General features: G+C 39.0%; 1 protein-coding gene across 1 annotated transcript; it reads left to right on the plus strand.

The window, feature by feature from the left end:
- Positions 1-1,359: 1,359 nt before the first annotated feature.
- pdcd6 (programmed cell death 6) lies at positions 1,360-16,008 on the plus strand. The gene is made up of 6 exons (XM_027007253.3): positions 1,360-1,596; positions 5,222-5,283; positions 10,582-10,626; positions 12,218-12,376; positions 14,632-14,741; positions 15,335-16,008. Exons 1-6 carry the CDS (start codon positions 1,514-1,516, stop codon positions 15,431-15,433), a joined length of 558 nt encoding a protein of 185 aa, XP_026863054.2. The 5' UTR covers positions 1,360-1,513; the 3' UTR covers positions 15,434-16,008.
- The last annotated feature ends 2,068 nt before the right edge of the window (positions 16,009-18,076 follow it).

An 18,076-nucleotide genomic window follows, 5' to 3' on the forward strand; every position in this document is an offset into this window, starting at 1 on the left:
TGTGTACCCGAAGGCGTGACAGGCCGCTTTATCACCTTCCCTCCCTCAAACAAATGGGGGTGGGGGGTGTGAGAGCGCGGAGACCTCAGTGGTCTATTACAAACTGGACACAGCCCAAGCACGTGAAACTATTCTAATTATCATAAACTAACTTTGCAGTTATTCAGTAATGGGGTGTTAAGATTTCAGTATGTAAATTCAGGGAGGGAGACCCCTACTACCTAAGATGCGCAGGCAACTACGCTAGGCTACACGAGGCTAGGCTAGATAACGTACCATGTTTTTCCGATGTTGACCTTGAGGAACTCCCTTCTAGTTATCCTGATGCCTTTAGTGGCAGCCAACCTGTCAGTGTTCACAGTAAAGATAGACATTCCTTCTTTCATCTACAGATTTACAGATACTCATGAAGGGAAAAAATAAAATAAAATAAAATTGCATATATATGCTACTGTTATCCTAGCCATCACGTCTTTGTTACTTCAGACACACAAGTCTTACCAGATTGTGGAGAAACAACCGGCATGACGGTAAAGAACGTTAGGATAGTAAAACATTTTAGCTAATTTGTTGACTAGATAGCCAGATTTCTATCTCAAAGTGTAGCAATTGTTAAAAAAAACTATGTTAAAAAACCCTGATATATTACTAAATCTGATTACCACTTAATTATGCAGTTACAAAAGGTATTTCTATTAGTTGGTAAAAAGATCAGATAAATGCAATTTCCCGTTAAAATCTGAAACAGACACTGAGAGTCCACATCTGTTCATCCAACCCACAACCAGATGAACATGTCAAATTGTGTTATAACCAATCAGACCGATCTACTGTCCCTCAGAACTGTCTTGTTCTGACAAGGTCTTCAGCATGTTTTTTTTAATATATTACCGAATAATTTTAGTTTAAAATGATTATTATTTTCGGATAAGTACTGGTACACTCAGTCTGGCTTGTTCACCTATGTTAAATAATAAAGACGTTACAACTATACTATAGCAATGTTAAGACAGAATGTTTTGGGGTTTTTTTAAATCTTTTTAGGCTTTAGTTGTTAAGATTTCATTGTCTTTGTCTTTTGTTGTTAGGATTTGAATTGTCTTTTGCACGTTGTGTAAAAAGACAAGACGTTGTGCAAAAGGGTACATCTCTGGAGACATTTTCCCTCAGTCATGGCTATAGCTCCACCCCATTAGCACAAATCTTACACGATGGCAAGCAGCGAGCCAATCAAAACTCAAGTAAAGTACCCCCCCCCCCCCGGTGGCGTTATAGGAGGCGGGATTGTAGGAGGCGGGGTTATATGAGGCGGGGTTTATGGGAGGCGAGGTTACAGCAGGCGGGCTCATGACGTCCGTGATTTTGTGTTTTTTTTTTTTTACATAAGTGGCGAGTTTCTGTTCACGCCACGCCCCTGCGTGAAGAATGTCACACAGATAGGAAAGCAAGTTAAAAGATCACGCTTTGTGCGCTTAGCATTATTTTTTTTTTTTAGGCACGATCACGAGTGGAAATGGCATATCACAGCCAGTACAGACCTCCCCACTATAACAGCGCGCCGCCGGATCAAGGTTTTTTGTGGAATATATTTCAGAGGTAAGACTCCCGCATTAGACACACGGAAGGCGACCTCGTCTGTGTGGCCTTACCGCAGCGCCAGGCGAAGCTAACGGATCTAATCAGATTAGTGATAGACGCGTCGAAATACCTCACCAAACTTTGACCCCGTGTTGTATGACTCGGTAAAGTAAGCTACGTGTCTGTGATGTTTTATTTTGTGTCAGCTAGGCGAAATGTGTTTTTTTCAGCGAGTTCACGAAGCTGTTGTTTTTTTGACGACGTTTCCTGTGCTAGTACGTTAGGCTGGGTTCGGTGGACTGGGTGCTCACAGCATCGTTCAAAGTGTGTGTGTGTGTGTGTGTGTGTGTGTGTGTGTGTGTGTGTGTGTGTGTGTGTGTGTGTGTGTGTGTCTCTGTGTCTCTGTGTCTCTGTGTCTCTGTGTCTGTGTCGTTGAAAAATTGTAATTACAGTTCAGTTTACCTCCAGTATAAAAAGCACCTCAGTGATCCAGGGTTGGTGCTTAACTCGCTAGCTTTAGTTAACAAGTTACCTCTTGTAGTAATGAATTATGTAATACTGCAGAGGGTTGACTGCTGCTTTCTCGCATTAAATATCAAAATTTAATTATATACAACATTAAACTAAATGTCTTCTCACGTAGCTTAGCTAACTAACTATTCATGTGAAAGTCGTGCATCTGCATTGAGATTCCTACAGCGACGATGTAGAAAGCCAGTAATGTTTTGACCTTGTTCATGTGGGCTGACTTTAGAGATATCAAAGGTTTATAACTCTACTTTCTCTAGCTCTCTTTTGACAAACTGTCATGAAACATTCTTGAGAATGTGTTCTCCATGTTTCCCTTCCTATGAGGAATTTAATTATTAAAAGCAATGTAGAATTAAAATTTTATTGCTTTGAGTGATTGAATGCCTAATGTTTTCCTGATGTTTTATATAGGTCTATATAAATTACTTTAGAGCCCCTCTATAACAGTTTATTTTGAGTTAAGTCATTATGTATGGTTTTACTTTTCAAACTGCTGTTATGAGTCATTCTTCACAGCTGCGGTTGGTACATTGAGCTAATGGAGCAGAAATGGTGGAAAAATGATCACATTGGGTTGACTGCTGCTTTCTCGCATTAAATATCAAAATTTAATTATATACAACATTAAACTAAATGTCTTCTCACGTAGCTTAGCTAACTAACTATTCATGTGAAAGTCGTGCATCTGCATTGAGATTCCTACAGCGACGATGTAGAAAGCCAGTAATGTTTTGACCTTGTTCATGTGGGCTGACTTTAGAGATATCAAAGGTTTATAACTCTACTTTCTCTAGCTCTCTTTTGACAAACTGTCATGAAACATTCTTGAGAATGTGTTCTCCATGTTTCCCTTCCTATGAGGAATTTAATTATTAAAAGCAATGTAGAATTAAAATTTTATTGCTTTGAGTGATTGAATGCCTAATGTTTTCCTGATGTTTTATATAGGTCTATATAAATTACTTTAGAGCCCCTCTATAACAGTTTATTTTGAGTTAAGTCATTATGTATGGTTTTACTTTTCAAACTGCTGTTATGAGTCATTCTTCACAGCTGCGGTTGGTACATTGAGCTAATGGAGCAGAAATGGTGGAAAAATGATCACATTGGCAAGCCACAGACCGATTGTTGCACTCCATAATGCAACATATGACATGGTGTGTAGGTTGTGAATGTTTATCCCGGGTTAAGGGAAATGGGAAGGGGAAGAGCCTATACACAAAGATAGTCTCACCTAGAAAGAAAGCACTTTCATTTTGTAATGTCTTCGTAGCTAGTCTTTTTGCAACACAAAGTTCTGCCTCAAATCCAGGCAAGAAGAGAGCCTCAATCTGGCACATTCCTCCTCTGTTAACATAGTAACTGAGTGATTCAAATGTCCTTGAGAAGTTTTCATTGGATTAGGCATATGTGAATGGGAGTCATATGTTCACAGATCTGTGACTCTGTGGACAGACTGCACATAGTAGGAACTAGGACAAACAAACCTACAGTGTGTCCCATTCATTCCCTCTTGGTTGAACCAAAGTTTTTAGTATGAAGCTTGGCTGTGTTCAGCTGTCTGTTTTTCTGTGGGGTTTTCCCAAGCCTTTTTTTTCCCATTTCAATACTGGAGCTGGTGTTCTGGGCTGGGCATGTTTGGTTGCTAGGGAATGTGTGACTCACTGGAGAATGGAGGTTTTTTGTTTTTTCACAACTATGGCACCTATACATCTGGTATTACAATACAAGTGATCACATCTGAAGATTAAAAAAAACCCAAGTGATTTTCAACATAATACCTAGGATATTTTCAGAATTGATGTTGTTTCAGCTCAGGTTCAGTCTTTAAATGTGCTCACTGAAGCTATGGTTGGTTTGGGTCCTGGGAAACATTAGAGTTGGAATATATATATATATATATATATATATACTATTTATATTTTTATAAATGTTTAACTGTTCTATAAGCCATCGGGCCCTATTTTCATTAGAAAAGTGCAAGGTTAAGTGTTGTGTATAATACAGATGTTTAAAAGCTACAAGACAAGCAGTGTGATCGATTGATGAGTAACTTATGAATCACCAAACATTACTAACTACATTGCACTTCAACCAACCCTTTCACATATCATTTATTATTGTGCCTGTGTGAAAACAGGACATATCTTTTGGACACCCTCTCCTGACTACAGTATATAATACAACTACGCATAACAAAAATCAATGTAACCCCAGGAGGGGTTCACTAAGAAGACAGACTTGCAGGTACAAGCCCGATGTGAGTAAATATTTGGAACCACTTTAGTGTTTTCCCCGTTATGTTGCAGCAAAGTGTATACACACACCAAACATTGGTGGGCACATCGAGTGTGTGCAGTGCAGTAACAGAAAATTACTGCTATGCATGGTGTCTGTGCTAGTTTTCGTACACACTCCTCGTAGCACATTTTTTCAGACCTCCACCTGTCTTAGTTCCACAGTCCTGTCCTTTTCTACACTGTGCCTATTCGTAATCGCAGCCATTGTAATTAATATCCTAATCCTAATTATGTTCGTCAGTGTCACGAGCATTCACGTGCATACTTGTACAAACTAGAAGCGCCTCACTTTGCTGAGCCTCAGGGTTTCAAACCGGTTTTCATGCATCCTTATCCAGTCCAAGTGTCTTTTCCAGCTCCTCACCCGAACCAGGTAATTTGGAATTGCAGGGCTCTTGACGACCTAGCCAGAGTGTGTTAGGAGCAGGAGCAGAGGAAGTCTGTGGCCCAAGCAGCGGCGTCAGTACCTCAGCTCTACCTCAGACACACAGGCTACTTCTCAGTCCCAATCCTCAGCACTTCACAGTGCACAAAGCATGAAGTTACAAAAGTGCACTGTCCATGTCTTAGCACTGCACTTGGTTGCATTTGTACACCCCACCCCCCACCCCTGCAAATGGGGCCCCTTGTCTGGTTAATAAAACACAAAATGTTTGAGCATGCTAGCTTTTCAAGTTGCTGTGAAGACACTGGAACTCGGTAGCTCTTGTTTGATTTAGATTCTTGCAGTGTTTTGTGTGTGACACATTTCAACAGATGAATGTAATTATATTGACTAGTAAACTAATATTGCAATTCTCTTTCCTTCTTAGGGTGGACAAAGACCGAAGTGGAGCAATATCAGACACAGAACTTCAGCAAGCTTTATCAAATGGTATGACTTTTTTTTGTATATTCCCTTCTATTAGTTTTTACACAGTTTCAACCAAAGCTAGTGTTTACTTGATGTAAAGAACTCCATAAGTGTTGAACTAGCGTAATAATTCTGTCTGGATGGTTAGGGAATGTGCGACCCAGAAGTACACAGAGTGGAATGATTTTCAAATGATCAGGGATGTATGTGCAATACCTACAACATAAGTCATACTTTTGCTTCTTATTTTTCTTTAATCTATAACATTTGAACATACAGAAAAATACTGGCATTTTGTATGTGAATACTAATAACAGTTGAAGTTTACCCTGAACCTGTGAAATGCCTGTTTTCCTGTTTCACAATGACCTCAAAATCTAGGCCTACGTGTTGTGCAGCAATATCCCTGGCTTCTGACCAAGGTTTTAAAAGGGATGCGGTGTTCATTTTGATTTGTGAGATTTGTGAGAGATTTGTGTCCCTTCCATATAGATATGTTTGGCTCTGAAGCTTTACCTTGCGGGTCGGTGCTTTTGCATTGTGTCAACATCACTCCGTTGTGAAAATGAGCCTGTTGAAATGCATAGAGGGGTCTTGTGTAAGCTTTTAGCTTTTAGCTGCGTCAGGGCCAGGGCATAACTCATAATGAAACATGGCCAAAGTGGGGTAATTTTGGATGAATTAATGCTTAAAGTCAAACTTTTGGAAGTGTTTATTGTTAAGGCTGGTCGGTGGTGGTCAGCATGGAGAAGAATATCCTCGCCTGGTGTGCAGCTCTTATCCTTGAGCTGCAGTTCTAGCTTCGATTTCAGGGCCTGGTATCGCACTCCCGGGATCTTTTAATAAATGAATCATCTCTAAGCTGGAACGGTCCTGTGACCCTGACCCTGGTCTGCACTGCAACATGGGAATACACTGTCACGAGATGACGTGGAGGTGTTGTACTGTATCACAATAAAGTAACGCTGGCTGTGCTTCGACGGCCTGCGTGGGTGTGGTGAAATGGCTCCGTGCAGGGTGTGTGTGTGTCGTGTGGTATGGGGTGTGTCTGTAGCATGTGCCTTGAGTGGCTTGCTAAGAGCCAGGAGGTGATAAGTGCCCGTGTCTGTCTCTGTTCAGCTTGTCTGCTACCCCTCTGCTCTTGCTCACCCCTCAGAGAGGCCGAAGCCCCCTGGTCCTCACAGTTTGTGCTTAAGGTATCCAAAATTTAGATTTTTAATCCCTGGAGCCTCCAAAATACAGGTAGGTCCCACTAAGCAAGTAAGTCTTTTAATGTGGATTTAAGAAAACAGAGATTCCACTTCAAATAGTTTCTGTAACACATTTGCAGAGTTTAGGAGCTTCATAAGAGGAGCATCTTCCAGCCGAGCTGCACAAGTTATGCTGGGAAATAGAAATATGGCTGCTTTAGAAGAAAGGAGTGACCATGTTGATGCTTCAGGAGATCAGGAAGTTATTTCAGAGCTAGGTCACTGAAAGCCTCAAATGTGAAGAGCAATGCACTTGGAAAATTCCTTACTTTTTCTAAACAGTTAAGTTCTTAATAGTAACATGAACTTTTTATTGTTTTAACAATTGTTTCCTGTGCTAAGCACTGTAAGATGTTGGAGATAATTAGTGATTTATATAATAATAATTATATAATAATGATTATATTTAATGAGGTGGAACTATTCCTTGATGCAGAATATTCCCATTTGATTTGATTTTGGAAGGATGCTTTGAGACTAAATTTAGGTCACTGCTATCATTCTAATCCGAAGGCAGCCATATTTTAGTAAATATATACTGGATCTATTGTCCATGACGCCATACATTTTGACATGGGTCGACGAGCTTTTGGAAATAAAAGGGCAACAACACACTACGCAGGATGATTCTTTCTGCATGACTAATTCCTACATTTGCCAAACCCACCTCTGGTGTGGCTGGTATTTGTGACCAGAAAGCTATTTTGGTCTCACTGACCGTCGTATCATAAAGGTAAGTGTCTGGAGTTTGCCAAATTTACAAACTCCAGACACTAAGCTTTATGGTCTAACGGGAGTAGTTGCTTTCCGTTTGGCAGGCTTGGAGATGCCAGAGGCTTGGTGACATCAAGATATGGCCATCAACTGAGGACCTTGGAAACTTTGTGTGTGTGTGTGTGTGTGTGTGTGTGTGTGTGTGTGTGTGTGTGATCCACAACCATCTTCTTTCTCATTTTTTCTTGAGCAGGTTTACCACTTGTTTTAAAATCTTTCTTTTTGTTGGTGATGGAGAGAGTGTTTTGTTGATTGATGGAGTAGTTGAGAAATTTGGCTTGTGTTGCATTTATACTTATATTTAGCTCAAAAGCATCCATGACCACATAGAGGTGCTACAAATGTACATAAATTCATAGTTACTCGCTTCAGATTAAAGTATGATGAATAATGTATCATGGAGTACAGCTGTTCTAATCTAAAGTTGCACATAACAGTTTTGAAGAAATGCATGCATCCATACACGCTATGACCATTGCCCTCACTGAGGATGAAATTATACTAGGAAAGTTTCTCCGTGGTGTATGGAACATCATCCCTTAGCTGGCCTGAGTGTGTTATTTTGCCCACTCCTGACACCATAACCATTGTACAATGGCAGTCCAACCCGATATTGAGCTATCCTTCACCCTGTGGCTGGTGTCATCCTGACCTGAGAGAACCACCTGCTTGCATTCCGCAGCGTTTCATTAAAAGCACTTAAAACACTCAGCATCTCTGTTTTTGTACTCCTCATTTCAGCTGCTCTTGACCTTTTTTTTTTTTAATTTTTTATTTATTTATTTATTTTTATTAAGACTGCTGCTCCTTGCCTGGATGTATTTCCAGAATAATTATTTAACCGGACACAGCCTAGCAGTAACAAGGCAATGGAAAACTCCAAGTTCTCATTTATCCTGCCAAAAACCCTTTAGAAGCAAATTGGTTTCCCTACTGACTCGTATTGCTTTGTGCTTTTATCCCTGTGATGGGAGAGTCATAAATTTTAAAACATGGAAGGGAGGGGAAAAGGTGCTCTAGCTGCCAGCTTCATGTTGTAGAGCAGTAGGCACTGATGTTCCCCTCAGCAGTACTCATAAAGGTGCTCATGGCAGATATACCTCCTAGTTAGATTTTGTCATTTTTTTGAGGTGTGTATCAGGTGTGTGAATTGTTTATAAAGCTTTTTACCTTTTCTAATTAATTAATTAATTAATGTATTTATTTATTTAATATGATGCTTGCCAAGAAGCTCCTCCAGTTTATAGCAGTGCAGCAATTTGCTGCGTATCCCTAGCACATGTCTAAACATGTATGTAATTATGTATTTGTGCTTATTAGGTCTTGACTGTGAGCTACAGCTGTAGATGATATGTATTTAATAAGCTGTGTGTTTGTGTGTGTGCATATGTAATATGCCAATAATGGGGGCCTTATGTTGGCTGGTGTGCTGTCGGCCCTGTCTCTGACTCGCTGCCAATCACTTTGGTTGGTGGGTGTGTCCGGGCCCCATCTCAGTGAGCAGTGCCGTGAGAACGGCCAGTATGCACTGCACAGAAGAGGCTTTGTGCCGTAGGGACTTTGAGACACCCCCCCCCCCCCCCCCCATTAGCCAGCCCAGGAGCCCCCACACACATTCACAAATGCACTCACTCACTCACACTACAGTATTGCTATGGTTGTCGGCAGCCCACGTGACACACATTCATCATGCCGCACGACCCCAGGTAGTTAGGATGTCCTTGAAGGTGAGACTATAAATCCTCAGACCTTGTACAGTAGGTCACGTAGCCTCTTGCTTTGTTCCTCTTACTGTCTTTCTACTCCTTCTCTTTTCATTCTTTGCATTCTCACGCCCTCTCTCTTCATTCTTCGCCCTCTTTGGTGCTCCAGTGCTTTTCCTGTGCTTGTTTGTTCTTCCCTTTTCATGTCTTTATCACCCGGTGTCCACGCGTCACATTTTTTCTGTGGTCCCTGTGCCGCTATTCCCGTGACACATTTCCTGTGGTCTGTCCCTGTGCTAGTGTCCCCGTGACACATTTCCTGAGTCCTGGTCCCGGTGTCACCCTGCACAGAGTTTCCAGCCTCTGGTGGAATGACTTCAAATGTAGTTCATCACCCCTGCAGAGGCTGCCTTGCTCATGGCAAGAGCTATGACTCAGCAGACAACACGGGGGGACTTATTTTGCACCTTGTCTGCTTTCATTATGTCACCTTCAGTACAGCTAGTGGATAAAGCAACCCTTCCATGATGAGCTCCTGAAGCACCAATGTTCTTGGTTCATCACTTAGCTTTGGTCTCTCTTGCGCGGTCTCTTTTGTTTCTCTTTCACACACATGGTGGGACTTTTGTGGGACTTTTCAGATTTGCAATGGAAGCAAAATTTAATTGGCTCCTCAACTGTTACTTTTTTGCAGAAGAGCACTTTAAGCAAACTATGATGCTAACCAATTTAGCTACTTATAACAAATTAGGCAAGCTTGGTTTTGCCACTAGACAACTGGGCGACCTATATACAAAAGAGTGCTTGAATTCTTTATTGTGTGTGGTGTTACTTTTATTGTTCCTATACATTTCACACTGAGCACACTGTGTAAAATAACATTTCTGAGATCTGCAGATCTGTTGTGTTGCTCTTGTTGATAAATGTTCTTTTTGTGTGAAAATGTGAATAAGAATATAGGGTGTTTTTTTTTTTTTTTGTTATACTTATCTTTTGTGCCAAACTTTCCTTTCTCAGGCTAATCAATTAGCTGAAACAAAAGTGAACTGAGTAATCAATTATCAAATAGTTGTTTCTTACAGCAATGACCTAACCTTCATAAAAAGATGTATCCTATTTAAGGAAATCTCTTATGACGAGGTGTCTTTACGGTGGCACTGGTTCCTTAAGACTCCCTAGATAACAAGCTACTCTGCTGCTTTCTTGCTATACTGATTAGATGGGTCATTTTGCACTTTAGTAATTGGGTAGCTTTAGGAATTTTAGAGTCACGTGACATATGTCAAGAATGGGGAGGCAGACAGACTTTTTAAAAAGTGCATTTTAAACATTTTCAAAGCTTGACTACTGAACCTTTTGAAAGAGCTGACATGATCAAACTGTAACTTCTCTTTAATTGCAGACTAGCTTCATACCTTCAAGCCTTGGTGCTTGACAGCTAATAGAAACGAATATATGCAAATGATATATAAGGTATGAAAAATCCTTACCTCCCCCCCAACACACCAGCAACTAGCAGCCACAATGCTGGTCACAAGCCCATGACGTCTTCTTTTATTCTAACTCTAACCCTTGTTTCTCTGCTTTCACAGGCACATGGACGCCGTTCAATCCCGTCACAGTTCGGTCAATTATATGTAAGTGTATTTGTCTTCTGTGCTGTGACAATGAATTGGTGTTTCAGTACAAAACTGTTTCTCCAACAAACCTCTTGATATTTTACTGTGACAACAGTTGGCCTGCTGCAGCACAGAACAAGGATATATAAGGACATAAGTGAATTCCCCCGCAGAAGTGGAGGGTCTGGCTGTGTTAGATGATAACCCTGCCAGATTTCATAAACTGCTTACTGCTAATATCCTAAAGTGCCAAATCTGGTAATGCATCAGACCTGATGAAGCATATAAGAAAACATTCAGTTCTGACTACGTGAAAAGACCTCCTTTTGCTGTCTGCAGAGATTTTATTTTTACCGTATTTTATGAAGATGCATCCATAGCTGTTAAATTATTTTTGCCAGATATAAAAAAAAAAATACGTTCCAGGTTCTCTTATCCAAACCAGTATCAAGAACAATTTCAGGAAATCCTGAATTCAATTTAAATAAAATTTCTTCTGCTGTTATACATTGTTTCGTGATATTTTTTATTTTTTTAATTTTATTTATTTATTTATTTATTTTTTGCATCTCACACAGGGTGTGATCCGTACCAAGCTGCTGAAAAGGACTTTCCGCTCTCATTTAGTGTCCACAATGAATGGAAAATAACAGCATGCGTGCACTGATACTGATAGATCTACCCAGCTGTCACATGCTGGAGTTCGGCTTCCTCGCCTTGGGCAAATGGACTCTTGTTCATGGCAACCTTGATGCTACTTCCAAAAAATGGAAGAGAAGGCAGTGTAGCAACACAACCAGACACTGAACTCATGTTGACATGAAATCTTGCACTTATTTCTAATCATATTTGCTTGACTGTCCTCAGTTCCACTAGAGTGGACATGCCTTGTGAACAAGTTTCTCTGAAGCACCTGCTTATGATGAACAAGTGCTTAGGCCTTAGATGATGGCTGAGGGCAAAAATGAACACTCTGAAAGTATTTGAAGTCTGTGGTGAGATGTTCCTGGACTAGATTGAGTCTATTGGGTGTAACTTTTGAATTTTTTTTCTGCCCCTCATTCACAAGGCTGTCATGAGGTGATGCCTGTGGACTAAAGCAAATCTGACTGAAAAGGGCAGGCTTATATCATTGTGGCAAGTCAAGTGAACTGAATGAAGTGTCATTTTCCTTCCTTACACTAGGCAGCTATTTTGTCTTGAGCGTGTGGTTTAATGGGTAAAGCCGCAGCTACAGCTGATGCTGATGTCTTCCAAGGCAGTGCCAAGTTTTGCTGGAGTTAAGTCACAAGACTGCGTTTTGTGAGATGTGTAAGGGTTGTACAGCACTAATGCTAGCTAACACCATGCAAATGTTTCCTAATACAAGTAAGTACAAGTGCAAGATTTTATGTGAGCACCACCTTTGCCTCCATTATTTGTTGAAAGTATCAAGTTAGCCAAGAAAATGACTCATTTGCCTACGCAGTCAAAAGAATGGAGACTAACAGTTTTGAAATGACCTGAATCATTGGCCAGCACAGATGTACTTTCACAGAATTTGTTCTTTTGTTGTGAACATTGAAAAAGTGAGTCTGTATCTTTTTCTTCTCTTCTCTCTCTCCCCCAGCTATGTTCGATAGAGACAACAAAGGCGGGGTGAACTTTAACGAGTTCGCTGGAGTATGGAAGTATATCACCGATTGGCAGAGCATCTTCCGCACCTACGACCGTGACAACTCTGGATTCATTGACAAGAATGAGCTGAAACAGGCTCTCACCGGCTTTGGTGAGCAAAGTGATGATGGCTTATTGATTAGCAGTGGCGGTGGGCCAGAGGTAGTAGATGAAGTCACTTACCTGGGCCGGAGGTCAGAAGGTTGTTTATCAAGCACTGAAGCCTGAGAGAAGGAGTCCTACTGCAGCGTATTGAATTGCTCAAACTCGTGCTTCTAGGAAGTCAGGCACTCTAGATATTGGAGATTATTGCATCAGCTGTAGACACTCTAGAGTACTGCATCATTATTGTTAATAATGTTGATAATGTTAATGTTAGAAGCATTAATCAACCTTCATAATCGGAGCAGTTCTCGGTTAGAAAAGATCATGCCCTTTCAGCTGAATCACTGGGAACAGCGTAGCATGACTTAAGTTTAATATTCCAGTCTCAGTGATGGTGTCAAAATCCTATGAATGGAAGCACACAACCTGATGCATCCCTATTCAGAGAGTCCAATCTTTGAAGCACCAAAGATGAATATCTGTATTGGGTGTATGATGTTGCTGCTGCTGATTTTAATTTAATTTAATTTAGATTATTAATAATTTGAATTGAGTGGTTTATATTGAACTTTTTTTTTGTCTTTATTACATTCTAGACAGTGAACACATTTGCAGCATTGGATAGCGTGATGTACAATAGAAAAAGAAAACTGAATTTCTTTCTGATGATGCATACCTAAGATGTTACTGAAACTCTCCTGTCCTGTCCTGTAACCCCAGCTGAACGGGTACATGTAGTAGTTCTATGGCTGGATAGATTAAGCAGATAGCAATCTTAATGGCTAGGGGAAAAAAATCACTGTAATTCACTTATGTTAAGATGCCAGATGTAATCATGACACAGGAGGTGATGGCCGTTAGCTGATACTGTCATTTGATAGTCACATCATTTTGTTAGTATTACTAGGCAGTTGTAGTTTAAAAAGAAAATTTTTTTTTTAATTTAAGGTTTAATGCCGTGTCCTTTCACCTAATACTGTAGTGCCAAATGGATGTGAATGTGTCTCTTATTTGACCAAAAAATAATTGGTTAATAACACAAAGCTGATTATTGACTGTACTGTCTCTTGGTAACAAACCACTATAGAGTGCATAGTAAAAGTTTGGGAAGTACAATTTTCTGTGATTTTACAAAGATATTAAAATTTAATTAAAAACAAGCAATTTATTTTTAATATGATTTATAAAAGGAAAATTTTCACCATTTTATAAGTGACATGTTATTACATCCAAGGAAAAGCATAAGTGATATTGATTGATTGAAAATTATAATCAAAAGATTGGTGAAAGAAATTACTTCCTGCAGCATTAATAGATGGATATATATGCCAGACCATATGGTATATATCTGGATCGTGTGTGTGTGTGTGTGTGTGTGTGTGTGTGTGTGTGTGTGTGTGTGTGTGTGTGTGTGCGCGCGCGCGTGGTTTTTTTAATAAATAAAAACAAATTTATATATATATATATATATATATATATATATATATATATATATATATATATATATATATATATATATATATATATATATATAAAAAGATGGAATGAAGTTTAGATATGAGTGCAATAACAAACTGCTCAAATGACAACTGGCTTCATTCAAAGTGTGTGTGTGTGTGTGTGTGTGTGTGTTTGTGAAAAAAAAAAAGTATTTATTTTTTTGCCAGGCTAGTGTCCGTTTGTTGACATGATGTGCTGATTTATTACCCTAATTCAGAAATCCTGCTGTGACATTGGATTGCATTGGCTGACGTGTTATTAACAGCCCAGTAATGCAGGCAACATGTTTACTGGTTTTGTTACACAAATGAAGAGTTTTTGTTATATTTGATTTTGCCTATGAAGGCAGTTTATCTGCCTTCACAAGAAAGTGACAACCTTCACAGGAAAGTGACAGCATGTTGCCTGTGAAAACTGTTTATGCTTGGAATAGTTGTGTTTGTAGTGGAACGTGGTCCCCATTTTACACTTTCACTATAGTGACAGCAGCAGTATCCAATAAGATTGGAGAGAATCTTGGAACAAGCACTGAAAAATTCAAAGATGTTTCACCCTCCAACCAGTCACAGTGCTGCAACTGCAAGGCAGAACTGACCTGATTGGATAAGTGATGGATCAATCAACTGGACGGAATGTCCTGTACAGGCCCAAATGTTCCGTGCTGGCCCTATGTTACAGTGCCATACTTGCTGTTGAGCGTTGGTAAATATATACTGATGTGGATTCCTGTCTCCTGAAGTCCATGTTCCTCTCCTTGTCCAGGTTATCGTCTCTCAGATCAGTTCTATAACACACTGATAGAGAAGTTTGACCGACAAAGAAAAGGTCAGGTGGCCTTCGATGACTTCATACAGTGCTGCATCGTACTACAGGTAAAACCAGCTCATAATACACAGGGCTCTCGTCACTGATGTTTTCTTTAAAGAAGTAAAATACAAATACAACATATGCAGCCCTCCATGGTTCATTGATTCAGGGTTTGCCTTTTTAAAGGGGTATATTTACAGCATTTGGCAGATGCTGTTATCCAGAGCGACACAAGTACTTTGTCAATTACTCATTAGAATACATCCTAGTCAGTACAGTTTGTTAGAGGTCAAGATTCCAATTTAACAGGTATACTATTGATATACAGGGATTAATACTAATGCCTAGAAGTGCAAAACGCATCTCTATCTTAGACAACGATAAGTGCAATAAACAATATGCTACAATAGGTACAAGAATTTCAGTTGCTCAACATAGGTGCAGGACCATTTGTCATTTGATGTTTTTAGTAAATAACATGCAGTGTTTAGAGCAATGCTTCTTGGAAGGAATGGGATTTCCATACAACAACGATACACTTCTTACTTTCCATAAGTCATACTTCTTACCATCTGTAGCAGTCACTTGGCATAGTAGCTAAGCCAAATGAATACTAACTTTTGACAGCTGATTGTTTGTTTGTTTTTTCACTCTCCAGAGGTTAACTGATGTGTTCAGGCGATATGACACTGATCAGGATGGCTGGATCCAGGTCTCCTATGAGCAGTACCTCTCTATGGTTTTTAACATTGTATAGCAGACCACAGCACAGTGCCAACCGCACAGATTAGTGCCAAACACCAAGTCCCCCTCCCTCCCTTTCAACTCTTCCACTAGAGTTGCCAAGGTCTGTAGGAGATTACGGGCACGGAATATTGGGACTTTTGGATTTGTGGAATTATTTTTTTTTGTCTGTCTTAGTCTGTCTGTCTGTGCTCACAATTGTTTATGATGCTAAACTTCATAATCCTAAAAAGTAATATCCATCTCCTTTCACTTCTGGAATGTTTGTACATATCATTTACAGATCATGTGCATGCCCTATGAAATCTTATTGTGAAGCATGAACTAATTTTATTCTGTGTTTTTGCTGAGGCCATGTTTACACAGAATATAAGAAAAACCTGCTTTGGATTCACTGACATCATCTAAACCCATATTTATAAAGAACTCTTTTTAATCTGCGTATGAACATGCAGAAAATTTTGCCTTTTATTTGAGGTAGCAGGTAAACATGCTTTTGTATGGCCTATATTTTGTGCATGATGCTTTACAATTGCAATAAATGCAAAAGGTAATGTTTATTAAAAAAAAGAACCATTTAAAAAACTATTTTTAGTCTGCATTTTTTCTTCTGGAATCTGCATTTTAAATTTGGGGGGGAAGTTCCTCTCTCTGACTTGACTGCACTCTAACTTTATAAATGAACATAGTGTAAGTATCTTTCCTAGAGATACACTCATGAATACCCTTCTTTTACCTAATAGGTTCACTGTTATACTTACCCTTGATTGATGTGTCAATAGCTGACATGTCTCATCGAATGTGTTTGTTTGGTAAATATTTTATCTTTTAACATTTAAAAGGTTTCCTTTTTTAGAGTTTGGTCTATTATCAATCTTTTGGAATAATCTGTAAGGTCTTGCAGTTACCTTTATATCAGATGTAGGGGTGTGTGTGTGTGTGTGTGTGTGTTTGTGTGTTACACAATAACAATGCAATTTAACAATTTAATAAAATAACATTTTTTTATATTGGTATGGTCTGATATTAAAGTTACTCTTCTTTGTTCATGTTGTTTTAGCTGGAGCTGTTAAACACGACTAGAACAGCTTGGATGTTTCAGTTTCTATTTGTTATTTATGCGTAAACTCTGCCCCCTGCTGCATGATTTAATGCAATGTATCATTTTCAGGATCAGGACTTGGGAATTTGAGAGGCATGCAATGGTTTGCAGAGACAAGATTAACAAAAAGTAGATGAACATAAAAAATAGATGAATATAAAAAATAAAATTTAAAAAATCACCCACTCACGTCGGCTACTTTACATATTCTTGGTTTCCATAGGATGCATTGCTATCTGAGAACGGTACTAATCAAAACTGCTGAATAGTTTGGCTGCAGGATGCATTGTACGCATCTATGTGCCCCTTCTGGTGATATTTTCAAGGGTTTGGTAATGTAAGCCTATTCAAGTAATGACAGGAAATCTGACCAATGAAATGTGTGATTTTCACAATGGGATGGCCTATAGCAGCCTGGCATTATGAATAAGGGGCTGTGAAATTATTAGTAAAACATCACTGTCTGAATGTGCTACAGCGAATGGTTAATAGCACCTACAAGGGAGACAGACATTGTGGCATACCTAATTGAAAAGCTGTTTCCAAGGCTACCCTTCAATGAAAAGTTCACAGTAATTCTGCATGGTGGGCCAAATCCCCCTTCTGTGTGTGTGTGTGTGTGTGTGTGTGTGTGTGTATGTGTATGTATGTATAGTCCTTTTCGGGCATATGCAGAAGGGATGCCTGCTCCACGCACTGTACACCACTGCAGACATGTAGCTAGTTAAGTGATGTATTAATAAATTTGAGCAGCTTATGTTGGAGCAATGCCGTAGTTATAATGCCATAATGCAGGCGCCTTTTTTCAATTTTTACTTTTTGGGAGCAGTAAAAACATGTTTTTATGAATGAGTTACCACAAAATGAATTTGTGGTACTCTGCATACCTATCTAAATGTTACTTTTTTAACAAATGTATAATTTTGTTGTGTATTTGCATACAAGATCAAGTGTTTTAAATTATCCTAATGATCCTGTTTTACAAAATAGCTTCCTAATTAATTTCAATTTTCAATAGCTTCCTAATTAAACTAATAACAAAAATGAATGAGAGGTGACTTATGCAGTTTAATTCAAACTGATGTATGCTAATTATTATTCCATGCATATTGTCTCATTTATTGGTTTTGGTTGCTTATTTAATTTAACCCAGCTCTTACCTTCATTATATTTAATATTATGTAATAATACAATATTATATTTAATATTTAACTTTGTTTAAGAAGATGCTACATTGTAGTGACAGCTCAAACCTTTCATAGTGAGTGTAATTATAATTTTCAATAAACCATGTGACTGGTTAAGCTAGCAAAGCAAAATTCAAAATGAGCATGTTAAATCGCATTCAGTACTACATTTACATTTACATTTCTACATTTATAAGAGTACTATGGTCTCAGTGATGCATTCCAGGAATTTAAGAATCTATAGTGAAATTGGTGTCATCTCTTATCACCAATACCAGATGTCCAAGAGCAAGAGAATTAGTACTTACCCAAAGTACATATATGTCCATGTCATCGTTGAACATTTTCTTGTCAGGACATTCAGTGA

Source organism: Electrophorus electricus, chromosome 14 (genome assembly GCF_041902795.1).
Source record: "Electrophorus electricus isolate QZ-2024a chromosome 14, ASM4190279v1, whole genome shotgun sequence".
Lineage (NCBI taxonomy): Eukaryota > Metazoa > Chordata > Actinopteri > Gymnotiformes > Gymnotidae > Electrophorus > Electrophorus electricus.

Bases quoted from the DNA above. Each gene is read 5' to 3' on its own strand.
- pdcd6 (XM_027007253.3), top strand. From the start codon at position 1,514: ATGGCATATCACAGCCAGTACAGACCTCCCCACTATAACAGCGCGCCG. The intron at 1,597-5,221 runs GTAAGACTCCCG...TTTCCTTCTTAG, and splicing joins TTGTGGAATATATTTCAGAG to GGTGGACAAAGACCGAAGTG. The intron at 5,284-10,581 runs GTATGACTTTTT...CTGCTTTCACAG, and splicing joins TCAGCAAGCTTTATCAAATG to GCACATGGACGCCGTTCAAT.